The sequence below is a fragment of the Leptonychotes weddellii genome, chromosome 1 (assembly GCF_054177405.1).
Source record: "Leptonychotes weddellii isolate Sample4059 chromosome 1, ASM5417740v2, whole genome shotgun sequence".
Lineage (NCBI taxonomy): Eukaryota > Metazoa > Chordata > Mammalia > Carnivora > Phocidae > Leptonychotes > Leptonychotes weddellii.
This window is the reverse complement of record NC_138369.1, coordinates 134,370,359-134,387,165: the sequence shown is the minus strand read 5'-3', so window position 1 is coordinate 134,387,165 and position 16,807 is coordinate 134,370,359. Positions and strand designations below refer to the sequence as shown.

At 40.6% G+C, this 16,807-nt stretch overlaps 1 protein-coding gene across 5 annotated transcripts in view; it reads left to right on the top strand.

The window, feature by feature from the left end:
• Positions 1 to 16,807, top strand: part of CFAP91 (cilia and flagella associated protein 91) — a 103,663-nt gene that overhangs the window by 66,776 nt on the left and 20,080 nt on the right. For all 5 annotated transcript variants that reach the window (XM_081833428.1, XM_081833415.1, XM_081833424.1 and 2 more), the window contains exons 11-16: positions 5,075 to 5,191; positions 6,563 to 6,634; positions 8,124 to 8,270; positions 10,845 to 11,066; positions 13,609 to 13,757; positions 14,320 to 14,411. In XM_081833428.1, the coding sequence (XP_081689554.1) occupies positions 5,075 to 5,191; positions 6,563 to 6,634; positions 8,124 to 8,270; positions 10,845 to 11,066; positions 13,609 to 13,757; positions 14,320 to 14,411 (799 nt within the window). The remainder of the gene's footprint in view (positions 1 to 5,074; positions 5,192 to 6,562; positions 6,635 to 8,123; positions 8,271 to 10,844; positions 11,067 to 13,608; positions 13,758 to 14,319; positions 14,412 to 16,807) is intronic.

Sequence of the window (16,807 nt, the reverse complement as noted above, 5' to 3'; positions counted from 1 at the left end):
GTAGGTACCTCATCACTTTTTATGACTATATGATATTCCATTGTGTGGATATATTACATTTTGTTTACCTGCTCATCAGTTGATACAGTTGGTAGAAATTTGAGTTGTTTCTACTTTTTATCTATTATAAATCATGCTGCTATGCACATTTGTGTACAGATTTTTGTGTGGACATAAGTTTTTCAGTTCTCTTGACTCTATACTTAGGAATGGAATGGAATGGAATGGAAAACCAGGTAATGGTTTTACTTTTTGAGGAACTGCTAGACTGTTTCAAAAGTGTCTACACTGTTTTACATTCCCACCAGGAATGTTTGAGGATTCTAATTTCTCCATATTTTTGCCATCACTTATTACTGCCCATCTTTTTTATTATAGCCATCCTAGATCACCCAGTGAGATACCTGGGTGGTATCTCATTATGGTTTAGATTTGCATTTGTCTAATGATTAATGAGTTTAATGATTAATCTTTTTCATGTGCCTTCTGGTCATTTGTATATCTTTTTTTTTCTTAAGATTTTATTTATTTGAGAGAGACAACATGAGAGAGAGAGTGAGCATGAGGCAGGGGAAGGGACAGAGGGAGAGGGAGAAGCAGGCTTCCCGATGCAGGGCTTGATCCCAGGACCCTGAGATCATGACCTGAGCCGGAGACAGATGCTTAACCGACTGAGCCACCCAGGCACGCCAGGTCATTTGTATATCTTTTTTGGAGAAATGTCTATTCAGATCCTTTGCTTATTTTTTAATTGGGTTGTCGTTTTTGTTTTTTTTTTTTTTAAGATTTTATTTATTTATTTGACAGAGAGAGACACAGCGAGAGAGGGAACACGAGCAGGGGGAGTGGGAGAGGGAGAAGCAGGCTTCCCACGGAGCAGGGAGCCCAATGTGGGGCTTGATCCCAGGACCCTGGGATCATGGCCTGAGCTGAAGACAGATGCTTAACGACTGAGCCACCCAGGCACCCCAATTGGGTTGTCTTTATTGTTTATTATAGACATTACTTTTAATGTCTATTTATTGTTGAGTTGTAAGAGTTCTGTATATATTCTGAGGACTATACCGTTGTCAGATATATGATTTGCAGATTTTCCTCCCATTCTGTGGGATGTCTTTTTACTTTGATAGTATCCTATGAAACATGTAAGTTTAAGATTGTGATCTTTTCAGTTTTGAATAATGTTTTTATTGTGTGTAGAATTCTAGGTTGGTCGGGGTTTTTTTCAACACTTCAGATTTCACTCTACTCTGCATGGATGCTTTCTTTTAAGATTTTATTTATTTGAGAGATAGAGAGAATGAGCAGGGAGAGAGGCAGAGAGGGAGGGAGAGGGAGAAGCAGACTCCGCACTGAGCAGGGAGCCTGATGTGGGGCTTGATTCCAGGACTCTGAGATCAAGACCTGAGCCAAAGGCAGAGGCTTAACTGACTGGGGCAGTCAGACATCCCACATGGATGGTTTCTGACTAGAATTCCACTGTAAATTTTATCTTTGTTCCTCAGTAGCTAAGATGTGTTTTCTCTCTGGCTTCTTTCAAACTTCTCTGTGTTTGGTTTTCTCTAAATATTATATGCCTGAGGTGTTTTTGTTTGTGTGTTTTGTTTTGTTTTGTTGTTTTTTAAGGTCTTGCTTGGTGTTCTCTAAGCTTTCTGGATCTGTGGGTTGGTGTTTGTCAGTACTTTAGGAAAGTTTCCAGCCATTATTATTTCAAATATTTATTCTGCATTCTCTCTTTCTTCTCCATCTGGTTGGTATTCCAGTTATACATATTACTCCTTTTGATATTGTCTCACAGTTCTTGGATGTTTTGTTCTATTTCTTTGTTTCTCTTTGCATTTCAGTTTGGGAAGTTTTTATTGACATATCTTCAAGTTCCTGGATTCTTTCTTTATCTGTGTTGAGTCTACCAATGAGCCCATTGACAGCATTCTTCATTTCTGTTATAGTGTTATAGTGTTTTGACTTCTAGCCTTTCCTTTTGATTCTTTGAGTTCTATCTCTGCTTACATTACTCATCTGTTCTTGCATGTCATCTCCCTTTTCCATTAGAGCTCTTAACATATTAATCATTGTTGTTTTAAATTTTCTGTCTGATAATTCCAACATTTATGTCATATCTGACTCTGGTTTTGATGGTTACTTCTCTCTTTAGACTGTGGTTTTTGTTTTTTGTTTTTTTTCCTTGCGTTTGGAATGCCTTTTAGCTTTTTTTGTTGATAGCCTGACATCTATTATCAAGCAATAGGAACTGAGGTAAATAGGCTATAGTGTGGGATTTATATTGATCTGGCTAGATGTTGGGCTATGCTTAATGTTTGTTGTAGCTGATATTGTCAGAGGATTCACATTCTTTTATTGTCCTTGTTTTTATCTGTCCTCTTGGCTTTGGGATGAGATGCCATTATATGGAGTCTGTCAGTTTGGAATATTGGTTTGAATTAAAGAGAGTTACTAAACATTAGGTTTACGTCCAGACAATGTATCTGCTTAGTCTTATGGTTACATTATTTTGAGAATCCAGACTCATAGAAATATGAAGATACAGGTGATATAAGGCTTAAAAAATACTGTATGAGCTATGTCATAGTAATCATGGAGGAGAAATATCTAGAATAGTATAAAATAATTTCCACAGTACAGTATTTTCACGCTATTCTTGGTATAATTTAGGTTGGAATATATTTTTGAAAAATTATTAAATTGCTTATGTCCTAAAGCAGATTAAAAGAGTGTACCAATGAGTTCTTTCTTCTGTTTATGAAAACCATGGATTGAACTCAGTTGCCTAACCTGTTTGTCTTTTAAGCATGTTAAAATGTATTGTTTGGTAACAGCATTTCCTTGGTATTCTCATATTCCCGCCTCCCCCCCGCCCCCCCGCCTCTCTCTCTGAGAGCTTTACCTTTCAAGACAATAAGACAGATTGAAGGAATTCTCAAATATTTTTATTTGTTGGTTTTATAAATTGCATTGGACTTCTTGACCAAACATTTTTCTTTTAACTGTGAAAATCCAATTGCTTTTTTTCAAAATTTAAATTATTTGTTTCTTTCTTTTATATTTAGAATGTATTTAGTGACTGGGAAAAATATCCACATTGTTCAAAATTCATGAATTATACAAGAGTATTAAATGTAAACCTTCTCTCCCTGTCTCCCAGCTATGCAGTTCCTTCTTTGGAGGAAACCAGTGTTTTTTAGTTTCAGATCTTTCCTTCCAGAGATATCTTACAAGCAAATATATTTGTATCTATATATCTCTCTATACAAGCAAATATATTTGTATCTATATATCTCTCTATGTGTAGAGATATGCACATGTGTATGTGTATATTTAGAAATATATAAAAAAATACAAATACCTGTAAGTATCTTCTTAAACTTTTTTACCCAAATGTTAATATATAATACACACTGTTCTGTATTTTTATTATTATTGTGCTTTTATTATTTAATATATCTTGGAGATTATCCCATAATTGTGTTACATCATTTTTTTTGCACGATATGTCATCATATAAATGTACCACATCTACCCAGTTCCCTCTTGATGGATATTTGTATTGTCCCAACTTTTTTGCATCAAAAATAATGCTGCATTGAGTAATCTTGTTTCCATATAATTTGGTACATGTATGAACATATCTAGAAGAAGACCCCTAGACATAAATTGCTGGTCCACAATATACCTGCATTTATAGTTTTGATGGCTACTGACAAATTTTCTTACATAAGTGATGTACTAATTGCTGAATGTGTGAGAGTGCCTGTTTTCCCAGATCCTTACCAACATATTATGAATGATTGGTCTTAAAATGGTTTCATGTGGTGCTCTTCAGGGCAACGCACTCAAGAGATGCCAGAGTTTAGAATTACTAGTTTTTAGACTGCTGCTGCTTTCTGGTGATTCAGTAGCTGTGGTTATTGTAGAGCTGGTCTATATTAGAGCTGTTATGTATTTAGTGTCAGTTTTATTTTGTAGAAACTCAGGGGTTCTGTTAAAACCACAATAATTTCTTGTGGTTTCAAATTTTACTCCACTTGCCTATTTTTATTAATTTCAAGTTTTGGCTTAGTGCTTATTTTATCACTTCTCTCTGTTGTCTGTGGGAAAACTAATGTAAAAATTATATGATGAAAAACATAATTCTAAAGTATGATCTTTAAATGACAGAGATCAGACTTTTTGATATTTTTAAGTTAAAAGTATCTCCCTATGGATGAAAATAGAACCAATGAACAAAACCTTATGTCATATATAATTTGGGGGACTTTTGGTGATCAAAAGTAAAATCAATAAAAATGTATGTTGAAATCAAAACACACACACACACACTCTTTCACAAGGAAACAAGTTCATTTTCAGAAAACGTGAGGTGCAGGCCTTCACAGTCAAAGGAAAGCTCTTTCTTCACTAGGAGACAATTGCCATTTAATGTTCCTCAGTTCCATACCAATATTTCCATCATTTGTGGCACAGGGAAATTTTCTATTGCCCAGGCACTTATTTTAAACAGCTAATTGGCTCTTGTGGAGGAATAGGAGTTGGGGGTTTTGCTTGCATACACGCAACAAAACCTTTTAAAATCTCAAAAAAAAATCTTTTTTAAATCCTCCGAATCTTTGATTAAGATGGATAAACCTAGAATATGTACCCGGTTTATTCAATGTTAGCTGATGTTTAGGGAATATCATACCATCCCTTGGGTCATACAGGCACCCAGTTTTGGCCTTTCTCAAACTGTCCTAGCATAGCCATAGTGAAGATTCTTTTTTTTTTTTTTTTGAAGATTTTATTCATTTATTTGACAGAGAGAGAGCGAGAACAAGTAGGCAGAGAGGCAGGCAGAGGGAGAGGGAGAAGCAGGCTCCCCGCTGAGCAGGGAGCCTGATGCGGGGCTCGATCCCAGGATCCCGGGATCATGACCTGAGCCAAAGGCAGCGGCTTAACAGACTGAGCCACCCAGGCGCTCCGTGAAGATTATTTCTGATCGATATTCGATCTGTGGCCTAGATCGAGTAGTGGAAGAAAATACAAAGGAGGTAAATGACACTAGTTGGTGTTATTCCAGGCAATATTGGATAAGAAGAATAGAGTTCTTGAACCAAAGAAAGTTCTGCGCTTTCTTCAAAGAAAGGCTCTACCTCAACCTCGGCTTCCAACTCCAACCTTGGAAATGAGTTCCAGTGTAAGTTTGAAACTTTATTTGAAATGCTAAATCCAGTATTGCTATCTGTTTATTCTTATACTTTGGGTTAAAAACAAATCTAATTTAACAGGGTTATCTTTTCAAGATCTGACTTACATGGCATTTCTTCTTATGCTTCAACATCAGACACACACAAATAAGCAAAATGAAATCTTCCTAAGAAAAATAGGCATCAGAAGGTAATCCTCATGCATGTCAAATAAAAAAAGGTCGAATGATGATCAGTTACCATAACCATCTTACCACATGGGGAGGTGGCTATGACAGCTGGTGTGAGAGAGGAGTGAAGTGCCAGAGATGTCATGAGGACAGTCTGGCTTCTGAGATAGACTGGCTCAAAGAGTTCACCCTGACCAGGGTCATACCTCACCTTCATAGATCTCCAGACTCAGTTTGGGCAGGGTACCAGAGTCAGTCAGGATTAAGGACAGACTTGGACTAGACAGCAACCCCCTCCCCAAGAAACTGCTAAAGATGCCACAGTACAGATGTACTGCTTGACAGAAGGATAACTGCCTGCTTGGTAGATGAGGATATTCTTCTTAGCAGCCCTTCTCCTCAGCCCACTGTCTCCCAGTATAGGGCAGTTCTCACAAGACGCCAGATCCTATTGAGAATGTGCTTTATCAGAGGGAGGGATGTTAACAGGAGATCTCATTAGCGCTCCTGAAGGGTCACCTGTGCGGAGACATTGCTCCAGTACTCCCACTGACTGGCCAGTATGTGCTTCTGGACATCCCCCTTTCTAGACTTTGTCCCAGTCACTCCCTGTGGTTAACACATTGTCTTGGATGTGTTTATGCTATTGATTTCTGTTGCTTTCTTTTGCATTCAGAGCCACTTTAAGTTGATTTGCAGGCTCTGCTTTCTGCTTTTGACACATAGTTACTTAAGGTGATTTTTGTAGATGGTTAGTCTTGTCCATTCTGATTTTACCATCTTATCTAAATTCTTGTGAGAAGCACCTTACTCTAGACTCTGACACAGACTAGCTGTATTCCTTGTCTACTCGCGATTAAACACGAAAAAACTATTGCAAAATGGATGTTATAAGCAATACTTGTTGCTTCAAGAAAGATTTTACTAGAAAGGAGTATAGAGATTAGAATGAATTTTTTGCTTTTGATATGATTTTTTTAATGATGTCTTATGATAAAAAATAATTTTAACAATACAGTAAGTAACATTTAAGATACTGTATGTTCAATGAGAGTGTAGGCCTTATTTATTTCTCTTTAAATCTTTCTGGCATCTAGCACAGTGTCTTTTGCTTGATCTAAGTTTTCAAAAAAAATTTGATGCTGACCGTTGCTCTTCTCAAGCTGCTTGGTTCTTACTTTGTTCTTTTAGGAAGAAGAAGATATAGAGATGGCTGTGATCTACCTTCAAAAGTTACTCCGGGGAAGAGTCGTTCAGAACACGGTGCGTAGGGTCCAACCACTGGTCCTGTGCTTCTCCTTTGAGAATAGATTTATAGAATGCATATGTACTCGGTTCCTTGGGGTGAATTCCCTCTTGCACCCTGCTGTCTGATGGAACTATATACTCTTTTTTTTTTTTAAAGATTTTGTTTATTTGACAGAGAGAGACACAGCAAGAGAGGGAACACAAGCAGGGGGAGTGGGAGAGGGAGAAGCAGGCTTCCCACCGAGCAGGGAGCCTGATGCGGGGCTCAATCCCAGGACCCTGGGATCATGACTCGAGCTGAAGGCAGACGCTCAATGACTGAGCCACCCAGGTGCCCCTGGAACTATATACTCTTGAATTACCTACCCATTTCCTTCTACTGTCATAGTTTGCCCAAGTGGGTGGCAGTGTCAAGGAGAGAAAGGACCTGCCTGCTGTTTGTCACAGTTGTAACCGAGGCAAAGTGAAATTAATATCCTCCTTAGAATCACTAAATCCACCAATTTTCTTACCTGAACTTGGACTTATTTTAAAAAGTTCATTTATTTAAGTAATCTCTACACCCAACATGGGGCTTGAACTCATGACTGCCCGAGATCAAGAGTTGTGTGCTCTACTGACCGAGCCAGCCACGTGCTTCTGAATTTTGACTATTAAGGCATCACAGACCAAGTGGATTCCCTAACTTTCCACAAAGTCATAATTATTTGAGTTTGTATATAGCTAGCAATACCTGAATAATAAATAGCTAAGTAATACTAACTAGAGTTTTGAACCCATACTATAAGCTCACATTATATATTCTTTGCTTCACATAGATCATCTCATTTTTTTCTATCAGTTATCCTATTTTATAGGCAAGCGGTGTGAGTCTGAGATTATATTACCTGGTAGCAAATTCAACTCTGGTCTTCCTGACTGTAAAGCCTTTGCCACATTATTTGTGCAAGCACACTTCAATTTTAAAATGGACTGATTACAAAGCATCAGCAAAAAAAAATTTTTTTCTCCTCATACAGCTGTAACTCATAAGAGACTCAGTTATAATTAGTATGTCCAGGGAAGCTGGGTGAGCATCTTGTGTTCAGCATTATTCTCTACTCTCCTTATTTCCCCAGGAAAAATGTCACAACACATTACGTATTACAAACCAGGGGCAGATCTCTTGGTAAAGAAAGCATGGCTATGAAAAATACCATCCTCGGGCGTCTTAGGGAAGGAGCACAGAAAATGAAGGGGAGGGTCTAGTTTCTTAATATGACCCTATAGTAACCGCTTTGTCTTGGAGAGGCATTTTGAGAAATCGAGTAAACAACTGCTAAGTAAGCTCTTTCTCGACCTGAGCAGCAGGAGAACTCTCAGCTCTGGGGAGCATCCCTGCTCGGGCGGGAAGGCAGGTCCGAGCCCCCTGTTCGCAAGTGCCTCACCAGTCACTGCATGAGTCCTAGTGCCGTGCACAGGGGATGCCAACTCGCAAGTCTCTTTCTGATTTGATTTGATACAGATGTTTGAAGGGAAGGAGAAGCGACTGGAGTTGATCCAGGAGCTGCGCACCAGCCACGCACTGCAAGAGGACGACAGGCTGCTGAAGAAAGCCGAGAAGCAGGTGACACTGGCCTTACAGCGGCAGAGGAACTTGCACGAGCACAAGGTTCTTTCCTGTTCTTTCTCCTTGTGTTGTCCCCCCGGATCTTTATTCTTGCACAAGTGGCAGTATCACAACAGTAAATGAAATGACAAAAAAGAAACATACCCCCAGGCCCATCACTCTGTCCCAGCCGACGTTTTTAAACAGTGCTGCCTCAGTCCAGAATTGGAATGGGGTGTGCCCTCGCTGAACTGAATATGGTCTTATTTTATTTGCAAGAAAAAAAAAAAAGGAAAAAAGAAACACCACATTTTAAAAAGGTTTTTCCTTCCAATTTTCTTAAATATTTGGTGATTCTACTGTATTTTAGTGGGAGCTCAGCAGAATGAAAAGTAATAAAAGCAAAAAAGAAGAGACACAAGATTTATTTCAAAATATTGGCACTTGTTTATGAGTTTTGGAGCTGGTTAAACTGCATATTAAATATGTTGATATCTCATGGTATTCTCTGACTTTCATCAATGTCACCTGACCACAGCTGCTAATTGCCTCTTTACCCCAACAATTGTAGATGTTTTCCTATTTTCTTCTGCCATTTGTCCACGTATACAGTTTTTAATGGTGCTGACTACAGAGTAGACATGCTTTTATTATCTCTCCCACTTACCTGTAAATCAACATGAAAAAGAATCAATTTACAGAGAGTTTAGTGTTATAAGAAAGCTAATAGTGAAGTTAATATAACCCACCCTTAGTAATGCACATAACGCTTGTGCCATGGGGGACTGGGCACAAAGGGTAAGCAGCTTGAAAATGAGCACGTTATTCCTTTTACGTGACACCAGGCTTGTGGATGGTCTCTGAGTTGGGGTTGATGGTGTAGGGGAGGGAAGAAGAAAGCCACAGGCTGTGAGACCCAACGGAGGGACAGAGAAAGAACGGAATGTGACACCAGAGTCTCCGAATCTGGATGTCTGAGGGTCCTGGAAATGATAGAGACAGGGCTGTGCTTCTGTTCAGATGTGAGCAGAATGCCCTGGAAGCACCAGGATAGAAAAATGCCCTTCTTGGCCCTTCGAAATTTCTGATTATAGACTTTATTGGCAGGTGCACCTAAGCCAGTCCAGGCTTTTTACCCATCTGTCCCAGTTAGTAGGATATCATGCGAGCTAAGAGCTAAAGGAGGCATTAATGGAAAGAGAGCTGTCACTTAACAAAGGACTCGCCCTGCTTACCTTCCACTGTACCTAGATACACCAATGATATGCAGGAGTCTGAGGGAGGGGGCACCTCACTTCTATCTCCTTTCCTCCTATTTTCTATGGGGAAAAGTACAGAAAATGCACAGTTCCCAATTATGTAATGCACTGCATGATATGATCACAGAAAAATCACCTTCCTAAATATTTTTACTTAATTTTCAAATTAGATTACACTACCTTAGCATACTCAAATTTCTTGCTGAGGGAGGAGGCTGCATGTGAACAGGTAGCCATCTTGGGATTTTAAAGGTTGCATCTGCCCCCCCAGCTGAGGGAGCTTGTAATCCTGAGACAAGGAGAGAATCCGTTTGTGGTCTCTGGGCTGAATGACCACTGTTTATAAATGTGAGGCACTCTTAGTGTGGCCCTTTCTTTCCACCTCCCCCTATCATATAAGTAAAGCTGAACTTTGTGGTTAGGAAGTATGTGTGGGCTGGGAGGAGGTGAGGGAGGGTGTTGGGGCTAACGTCCACGCTTGAATGACAGTCTCACATGGTAGCCTCACCACCTTTGAGACCTATGTGGGTTTCCTCCCTTTGGATGCAAACCAGAGAAGAACCCAGCATAGCAAGAACTGTCAAGGCTGAGGGAGCATATGACTGGGAGAAGGGCCCTTTCCCTTAGACCTAAGGATAGGAAAAGGAACAAGATGAAGTTGCAAAGGATTCAGTCTTCTTAAACACTTTTATTCTCCATGTGTCAAAGCCAGGACAGACGGATCCATAAATAGATACTGTGGCTTATTCCTGCCAGAGAACTCCAGGCCCCGACTTTACCTCAATGATTACATAGACCTGTAGGCTTTTTCCTGCTCTGTTTCAAAGATAGTTCTTAATGACTTTGAAGTTATTTAAAAGAATATAGTACCACAGTTTTCTACTTTCATGCTATTCAAGATCTTATAATTCCCCAAACTCGTGTCAAAGGACCAAGGATTAAAAAATTAAAAGGTGTCATGAGTGAATTTCTAGAAGACTCTTTTTTATTGAACTCCAGAAAAATTTTTTAATAAAAACCTTGACATTTCCCTTCATGTCTGGGAAGATAGAAGTACCTTCTGGATAAAAATGAAAGAAGAAAATCAATTTGTGTGGGTATTAACAAATGTTTTGCTAAATCCCCCTCATAATTTGAGGGCTGTAATCTGTCAGTGACTGACAGCAATCCACTTTCTCATGTCTAAGTTTGTATCATAAGTTTTCTTAGTAAGAGCCCTTGGGATGACGCCAACCTAGTGATAATATTCCTAATAAACACTAAGTGCATTCTGAAAGTGAAGTGACTGTCACCAGCTCTGGGTAATCCAGCATCCCTCCTTATACATCCCCATGCTTAGCAGAATTTGTATCCTTGAAAATTTACTATTATTTTTAAGGTCTCAGTGGTTGAAAACCACTTGGCTGGACTGGAAGGAAGGGTGCTGGCGGACATGTTTGACTTCCTGTCTAAAGAGCTTGTGAGACTGCAGGAAGAGAGGAGGATCCATGCTTTTGCCATGCTGGCCGAGCGGCAGCGGAGGATGCGAGAAGCTGAAGAGAGTGGTCGGCGCCAAGTCGAGCAAAGGCGCCTGCGGGAGGAGGACCAGATATTTAAGGAGGCAAGTGGGGGTGCAGCTGGATGTCTGGAAGCTACTTGTAAGGAGCCAAATCAAACCAGAGGAAACTCATGATATGAAATGGCACTTGTTTTTTGTTTTTCATTGTGTTCTACAAATATGTATTGAGTTCTTACGATATGCTAGGCACTGTGGGATACTTCGGAGGGGAGAAACCAGACATGGTCCCTTTTCTCCTGGAGCTTAATTACTGTCTAACATGCAAATATGTGTAGAATTAGAAAATATAGTAAGTTTCCTGAAGCAAACAGGTGGGGCCCAGTGACACATTTTAAACAGGTTACCCTGCTTGCTGTGTGGAGAATAGGTTGGAAGGAGGACAGAGTGGAAACAAGGAGATCAGGAAAGAGGCTGTGGAAGTGGTTAAGGCCAATGAGAAACAGGAAGAAGTCAAGGAAGATGTCCAGTTTCTGGCTTAAGCAACTGGGGAGATGATAGTACTGTTTTTTGATGTGGGAAAGCGGAGCATGGAATTAATTTAGGGGCAGGGGTGGAATCAGGAATTTGATTTTTATTAGGTTCGAGACATTCTAGTGGAGGTGTCATTTCAGCAGGTGGATCAACAAGATGGAATTTAGAAGAGAGGTTTTGGCTAAAGATATAAACTAGAGCACCAGGTTGGTAAATTGGAATTCTGACCAAGATATAATGGGTATGAAATTGCAAAGTGAGCAAGATGTAAATTCAGAGGAAGTTCAAGGAGCTAGTAATATCTCAAAGTACTCACCCTCATCAAGAATAGAAGAGCTCAAGCGTTAAAATTGGAGGGGATTTATGAAGAAGATTCCTTTAAAGCGAACTGTGCTATGACTACCCATCCTACTCCCCAACACACACACACACACCAAAACACACCCAGAGGTTGGTTTCTTTTCCTGTAGTCATTGCGAGCTTGATATGTATTCTTTCATTTAGGGTGTCTGACCCCCTAAGAATGGAGAGGAGGGGAGCTGGGCCAGCTGGCTGCTTTGGAGGTGGGCACACATGAGGTCGTATGGGTGGCTAGCACACCCAGAGTATGTCAAGGCGAAGGCTGTGTGGGGGTCTCCCCTGGACCAGATGTGGGCCATGTGGGAAAGAGAGAGAGAACCAACCTGGACCTTAAAAAATTTCCTGTCGAAGAGGGCTGTCTGAATTGTATGTGCGGATACTCAGTTTAAAAAAAAAAAAAAAAAGTGTCCATTTGAGATCTTCTTACTTGATCTGAGATTTTCAGGATTTACCCAATTCTTATGGAATTAGGATTGATTCATGAATAGTATTTGTTGTGTGTGTGTTTCAAGTTTTTTTTTTAAACCAAACAGATTGCTCTCCCTCTACACAGCTTAAGAATTTTTGAGTTACATGTGGTCAGTGGCAGATCATCTACAATGTGTAACAGTCTATAATCCATATTCTAGCTATTTATGATTGCATACTTAGGAAAACTGTAAAGAAAAGGGAATGTTTACCATAGAATCATGACAGTAGAAAGGATCTGTGGTCAGGAAGAACCCATAGTGGCCTTCTAGAATTCTAGCAGGGGCTGCATGGGTACTGGCTTTCCCCTAATTCAGTGCACAGTACATCTCTCACTGTGCACTTTTGAAAATGTGTGTTCTAGTTCACAATTTCAGAAAGCTTAAAAAAGCAGCAGTCCAGCGTATGATAGTTCAAAAATTCATCAGAGACCCAGGATCCTTCTAGCTTTCCACTTTTCTGTCCTTGAGGCATGGTCCTCATGGCAGTTTAAGATGACTTCTGGTGCTCCAGCATTATGTCCCCATGAAATGAGAAGTGAAAAGAGAAAAAAAAAATAAGCTAGGTTTCTCCCTTTAAGAATCCTTTCTAGGTGCGTGTGAGTGGCTCAGTTGGTTAAGTGTCCAACTCTTGATTTCAGCTCAGGTCATATCTCAGGGTTGTGAGATTGAGCCCCGCCTCGGGCTACACGCTGGGGTGGAGCCTGCTTAAGATTATCTCTCTCCCCCACCTGGTTGTGCTCTCTCTCTAAAAAAAAAAAAAAAAAGAATCCTTTCTAGAAAGTGCACAGATGACTGCCTGTACTCCCTCAACCAGAACTATGGTTACTAGGAAATGTAATCTTTATTCTAGACATGTGTTGGCGCAGCTAAAACTCAGGGGCTCTGTTACAAAGAGGAAGGAGAGAAAGGACATTGGGAAATACCTCTTAGTTTCTGCCACAGTTGGGTCGTTTGACCAAGTCACATTGCTGGAAAGAACAAAGCCAGGATCCAAAATAGGGTTATTGCCTGAAGCCCATGATCTTTCTGCAGCGTTGTATTGCCCACCCTAAGTAAGACCCATAATTCTAAAATGGGCTAGATGGATGGGGGCTGCCCAGAATGGGTAGGTAGGTGGGCTAGAAACTGACCAGACAGGAAAAAAAAAAAAAAAAAGGAATGATTAATGAGGGGACTATTGACTTAATGAAAGAAATAGGTCAGCCAATGTTTGTTCATTTTTTTGGTCTTGTTTACAGTCGTATTCCTGTTCTCAGTAACAGGGGTATTTTTATTTTTTGCAGGTGATTAAAGTTCACCAAAGCACTGTAACTTCCTATCTGGAAGACATAATACTGAATACCGAAGAGAGCACGGCAGAAGAACAAGCCAGGGCAGAAATTGAGAAGATGGCTGAGGAAATCAATGACATTGCTTATGAAATGGAGATTCGGTTGGTACAAGAGAGCAGACGGCAGAATGGACAGCCCATTTGCTGTTACTCATATGTATTTTCCAAGAGCTTTAGATTTTACCACCAAGGAGAAACAAGTATATATCTCCTGCTTCAGTGTCCATTGTTTTAATTGCATAACTCTTTAGAAGTCAACATGCCTAAACCTTTGTGAGGCAGGAGCGCTGGGAGTAGAATTTTCAGTTATCCTCTGCAGTCTGGATCACTAACATATTACTTTTAGAATACCACAAAGCACGAAAGCAATGTGAGTAATTATGTGCAATATTACTCCACCCCAAAGGTTTTGGCTTCTTGTATAAATTATATCTCTAACATTCCCTTCCTGGCAGGCAGGTTAACTGAAGAACAGGGTCACATCTGAATCTGCATGAAGTTAACCAAGCCCATCAGGAGTACAATATTTCAGACAACTTAATCAAGGAAAAGGCAGTGGTGGGATTTGAGCAGTGGAGTCCCTTACACAAGCAAGGAGAACTTAAGTAGAAATCAGCAGCTCAAGGCAACAAAGGAAATTGTGTTTTTTTTTTTTATTTTTTAGTCGAACTCAGCTTCAGTCAGAGGAGATTGTTGCTGAGTTAGTTTATAGTTTCCTGATCCCAGAGGTACAAAAGGACTTTGTCAAAGAAAAAGGTAAGCCAATGTAATGCTTCACTTTGAAAGATATAAACTATTTTCAATATCCCTGAGATTTAAAATGAGCAGAAGTAGAAGAAATTTCTGAAGGAGAATCACCGAGTTTTCTTATTTCAGAGCTTGTCAAGTTCTCTTCATGCTGTCTGACTCCAGAATATAATCACCTCGAGTATAGATGGGGTGCAGTTCTAGTAAGTGTGACAGAGTATCAAAAGCCAAACCTTCAAGAGGAAGTTCCCCAAAGAGGTGTATTTTGTGATTTTTTTTTTTTTAAGACATAAAGCAAATGTTGACAATATGCAGAATTTTCAAACTGTACTAGCCTTTTGGAGGTGGGACACATACAAAGTGGGTGTTGGAAAGTTGAGTTGCTTGAAGGGCTTAAATCTGTTCTGCTGCTCTGCCTGTGCCACAGATAACTTCTGTTTCTGCCAGGCCTGTATCTAAGTATAAATATCTGCACTTACTGGTCAAAAGTGGCATGTTTTGAAGACTGATGCTTTTAGTCAATAGAGAAAGTAAAAAAAATGTCTTAAAAAATGTTCTTGGGGCACCTGGGTGACTCAGTCGGTTAAGCATCTGACTCTTGATTTCGGCTCAGGTCATGATCTCAGGGTCTTGAGATCAAGCACCACGTCTGGCTCCACACTCAGCATGGAGTCTGCTTGAGATTCTCCCTCTCCCTCTGCCCAACCTCCCCCCTCAAAAAAAAAACACCCCCCCCAAAAAAATACTTTTCTGGAGCTTTCAGGCTATTGGTGATAGACAGGTAACCAGAGAGAGGGGTGCAACCAGAAGATCAATATTTAAATGAAATAACTTCCAGGAAAGATAGCCAAGTGGGAAGATCCTAAGCTCACCTTGTCCCATGGTTACACCTAGATAACACCCACATCAGTGTAAATAACCCAGAAAGCAACCTGAAAACTGGCAGAACACACTCTCAACACCTAAATGTAGGGAAGAGACCACATCAAAAATGGTAGGAAGGGCGGAGACAGGTCAGGAATCAAACTGACCCATGACACTGTCCATGGGAGGGACACCGCAAGCATGGAGAAAGGAAAGCAGCAGACCCTACACCAGATACCCCAGACACAGGGGACCTGCACTGGGAAGATGAATCCCCTTAACATTTGGCTTTGAAAACCAGAGGGTCTTAACCTCACAAGTCTTACAATCAGCAAGACTCAACACCTGGAACTTTATAAATCAGCGGCTTGGCTCTAGGAGAGCCAGAGGGCAATAGGAATCAGTCCCCACCCTTAAAGAGACAGCATAACAAACAAACAGCCCCACTGGGATACATCATGGAAGCAGCAGTATGAGTGTATGAGAAGGTTTACTAATCTCAGAACATGTGCTAGGAGATTTCTTCAAAAACAAAAGTGCTGTCAGGGCCATTTTCCTCCCTCAACCCCAGCCTAGATAAACAGATACCTACAAGGACCAGCAAAGTACACACACACTCTCCACTTAGCTTGCTAACAATGTGCCCCATCCCCATGTTCCCCTTTGGATCTGCCTTCTCCCAACCACCCCACTTAGCAGGAGTTCATGTAAAGCAGTGTCACAAACCTGGCATTATGCAAGCAGCCCGTGTACCAGCACCACTCCAAACTGACTCCTGCCCCAAGGAAAGGGAAAAATAATCACACACACATCAGTTCAACTGTGAACCCAGCAGTGGGCAGATATCTGGTCTGACTGTAGGCCTCACCCACCAATGAAAGCCTCCCAGGGGTCAACGCAGGGAGAATGCCTGTAGTTCATTGTGATCACAGCTCTGGCAAACCTCTGTGCTGACCAAAATCAAGCCCATGGTAACCCCAGACTGGCCCTAACAACACAGGGACCAAACCCTGCCCACAACAGGCAGAGAAACTTTGCAGACAACTAAACTGAAGGTAGATACGACTCAGCCACAACAATAGGGCACACACAACACACATAGGAGACACCCCTGAATGCCAGGGTCTGGTGAACAGGGGGCATTCTACTGCAGGGCACTATAGGACCACCTCTTCATATGTCCATGACTTTCAAGAGCCAGAGATGTAGCTGACTTTCATAGCACATAGATAACAGACACAGAGAGTTGGACAAAATGAGGAGACAGAAGAATGTGTCCCAAATGAAAGGACAGGACAAAAATCACAAGGAAGCTAAATGAAACAGAGATAAGCAATATGCCTGATAGAGAATTAAAGTAATGGTCATAAACATACTTACTGGAATGGAGAAAAGAGTGAAGGACTCAGTGAGACACTCAACAAAGAGATAGAAAACATAAAAAAGAACCAATCAGAGATGAAGAACTCAATAACTGAAGTTAAAAATTCACTAGAGGGGAAAAAATAGTACCCGAGAGGAAGCAGAATACATCAGTGACT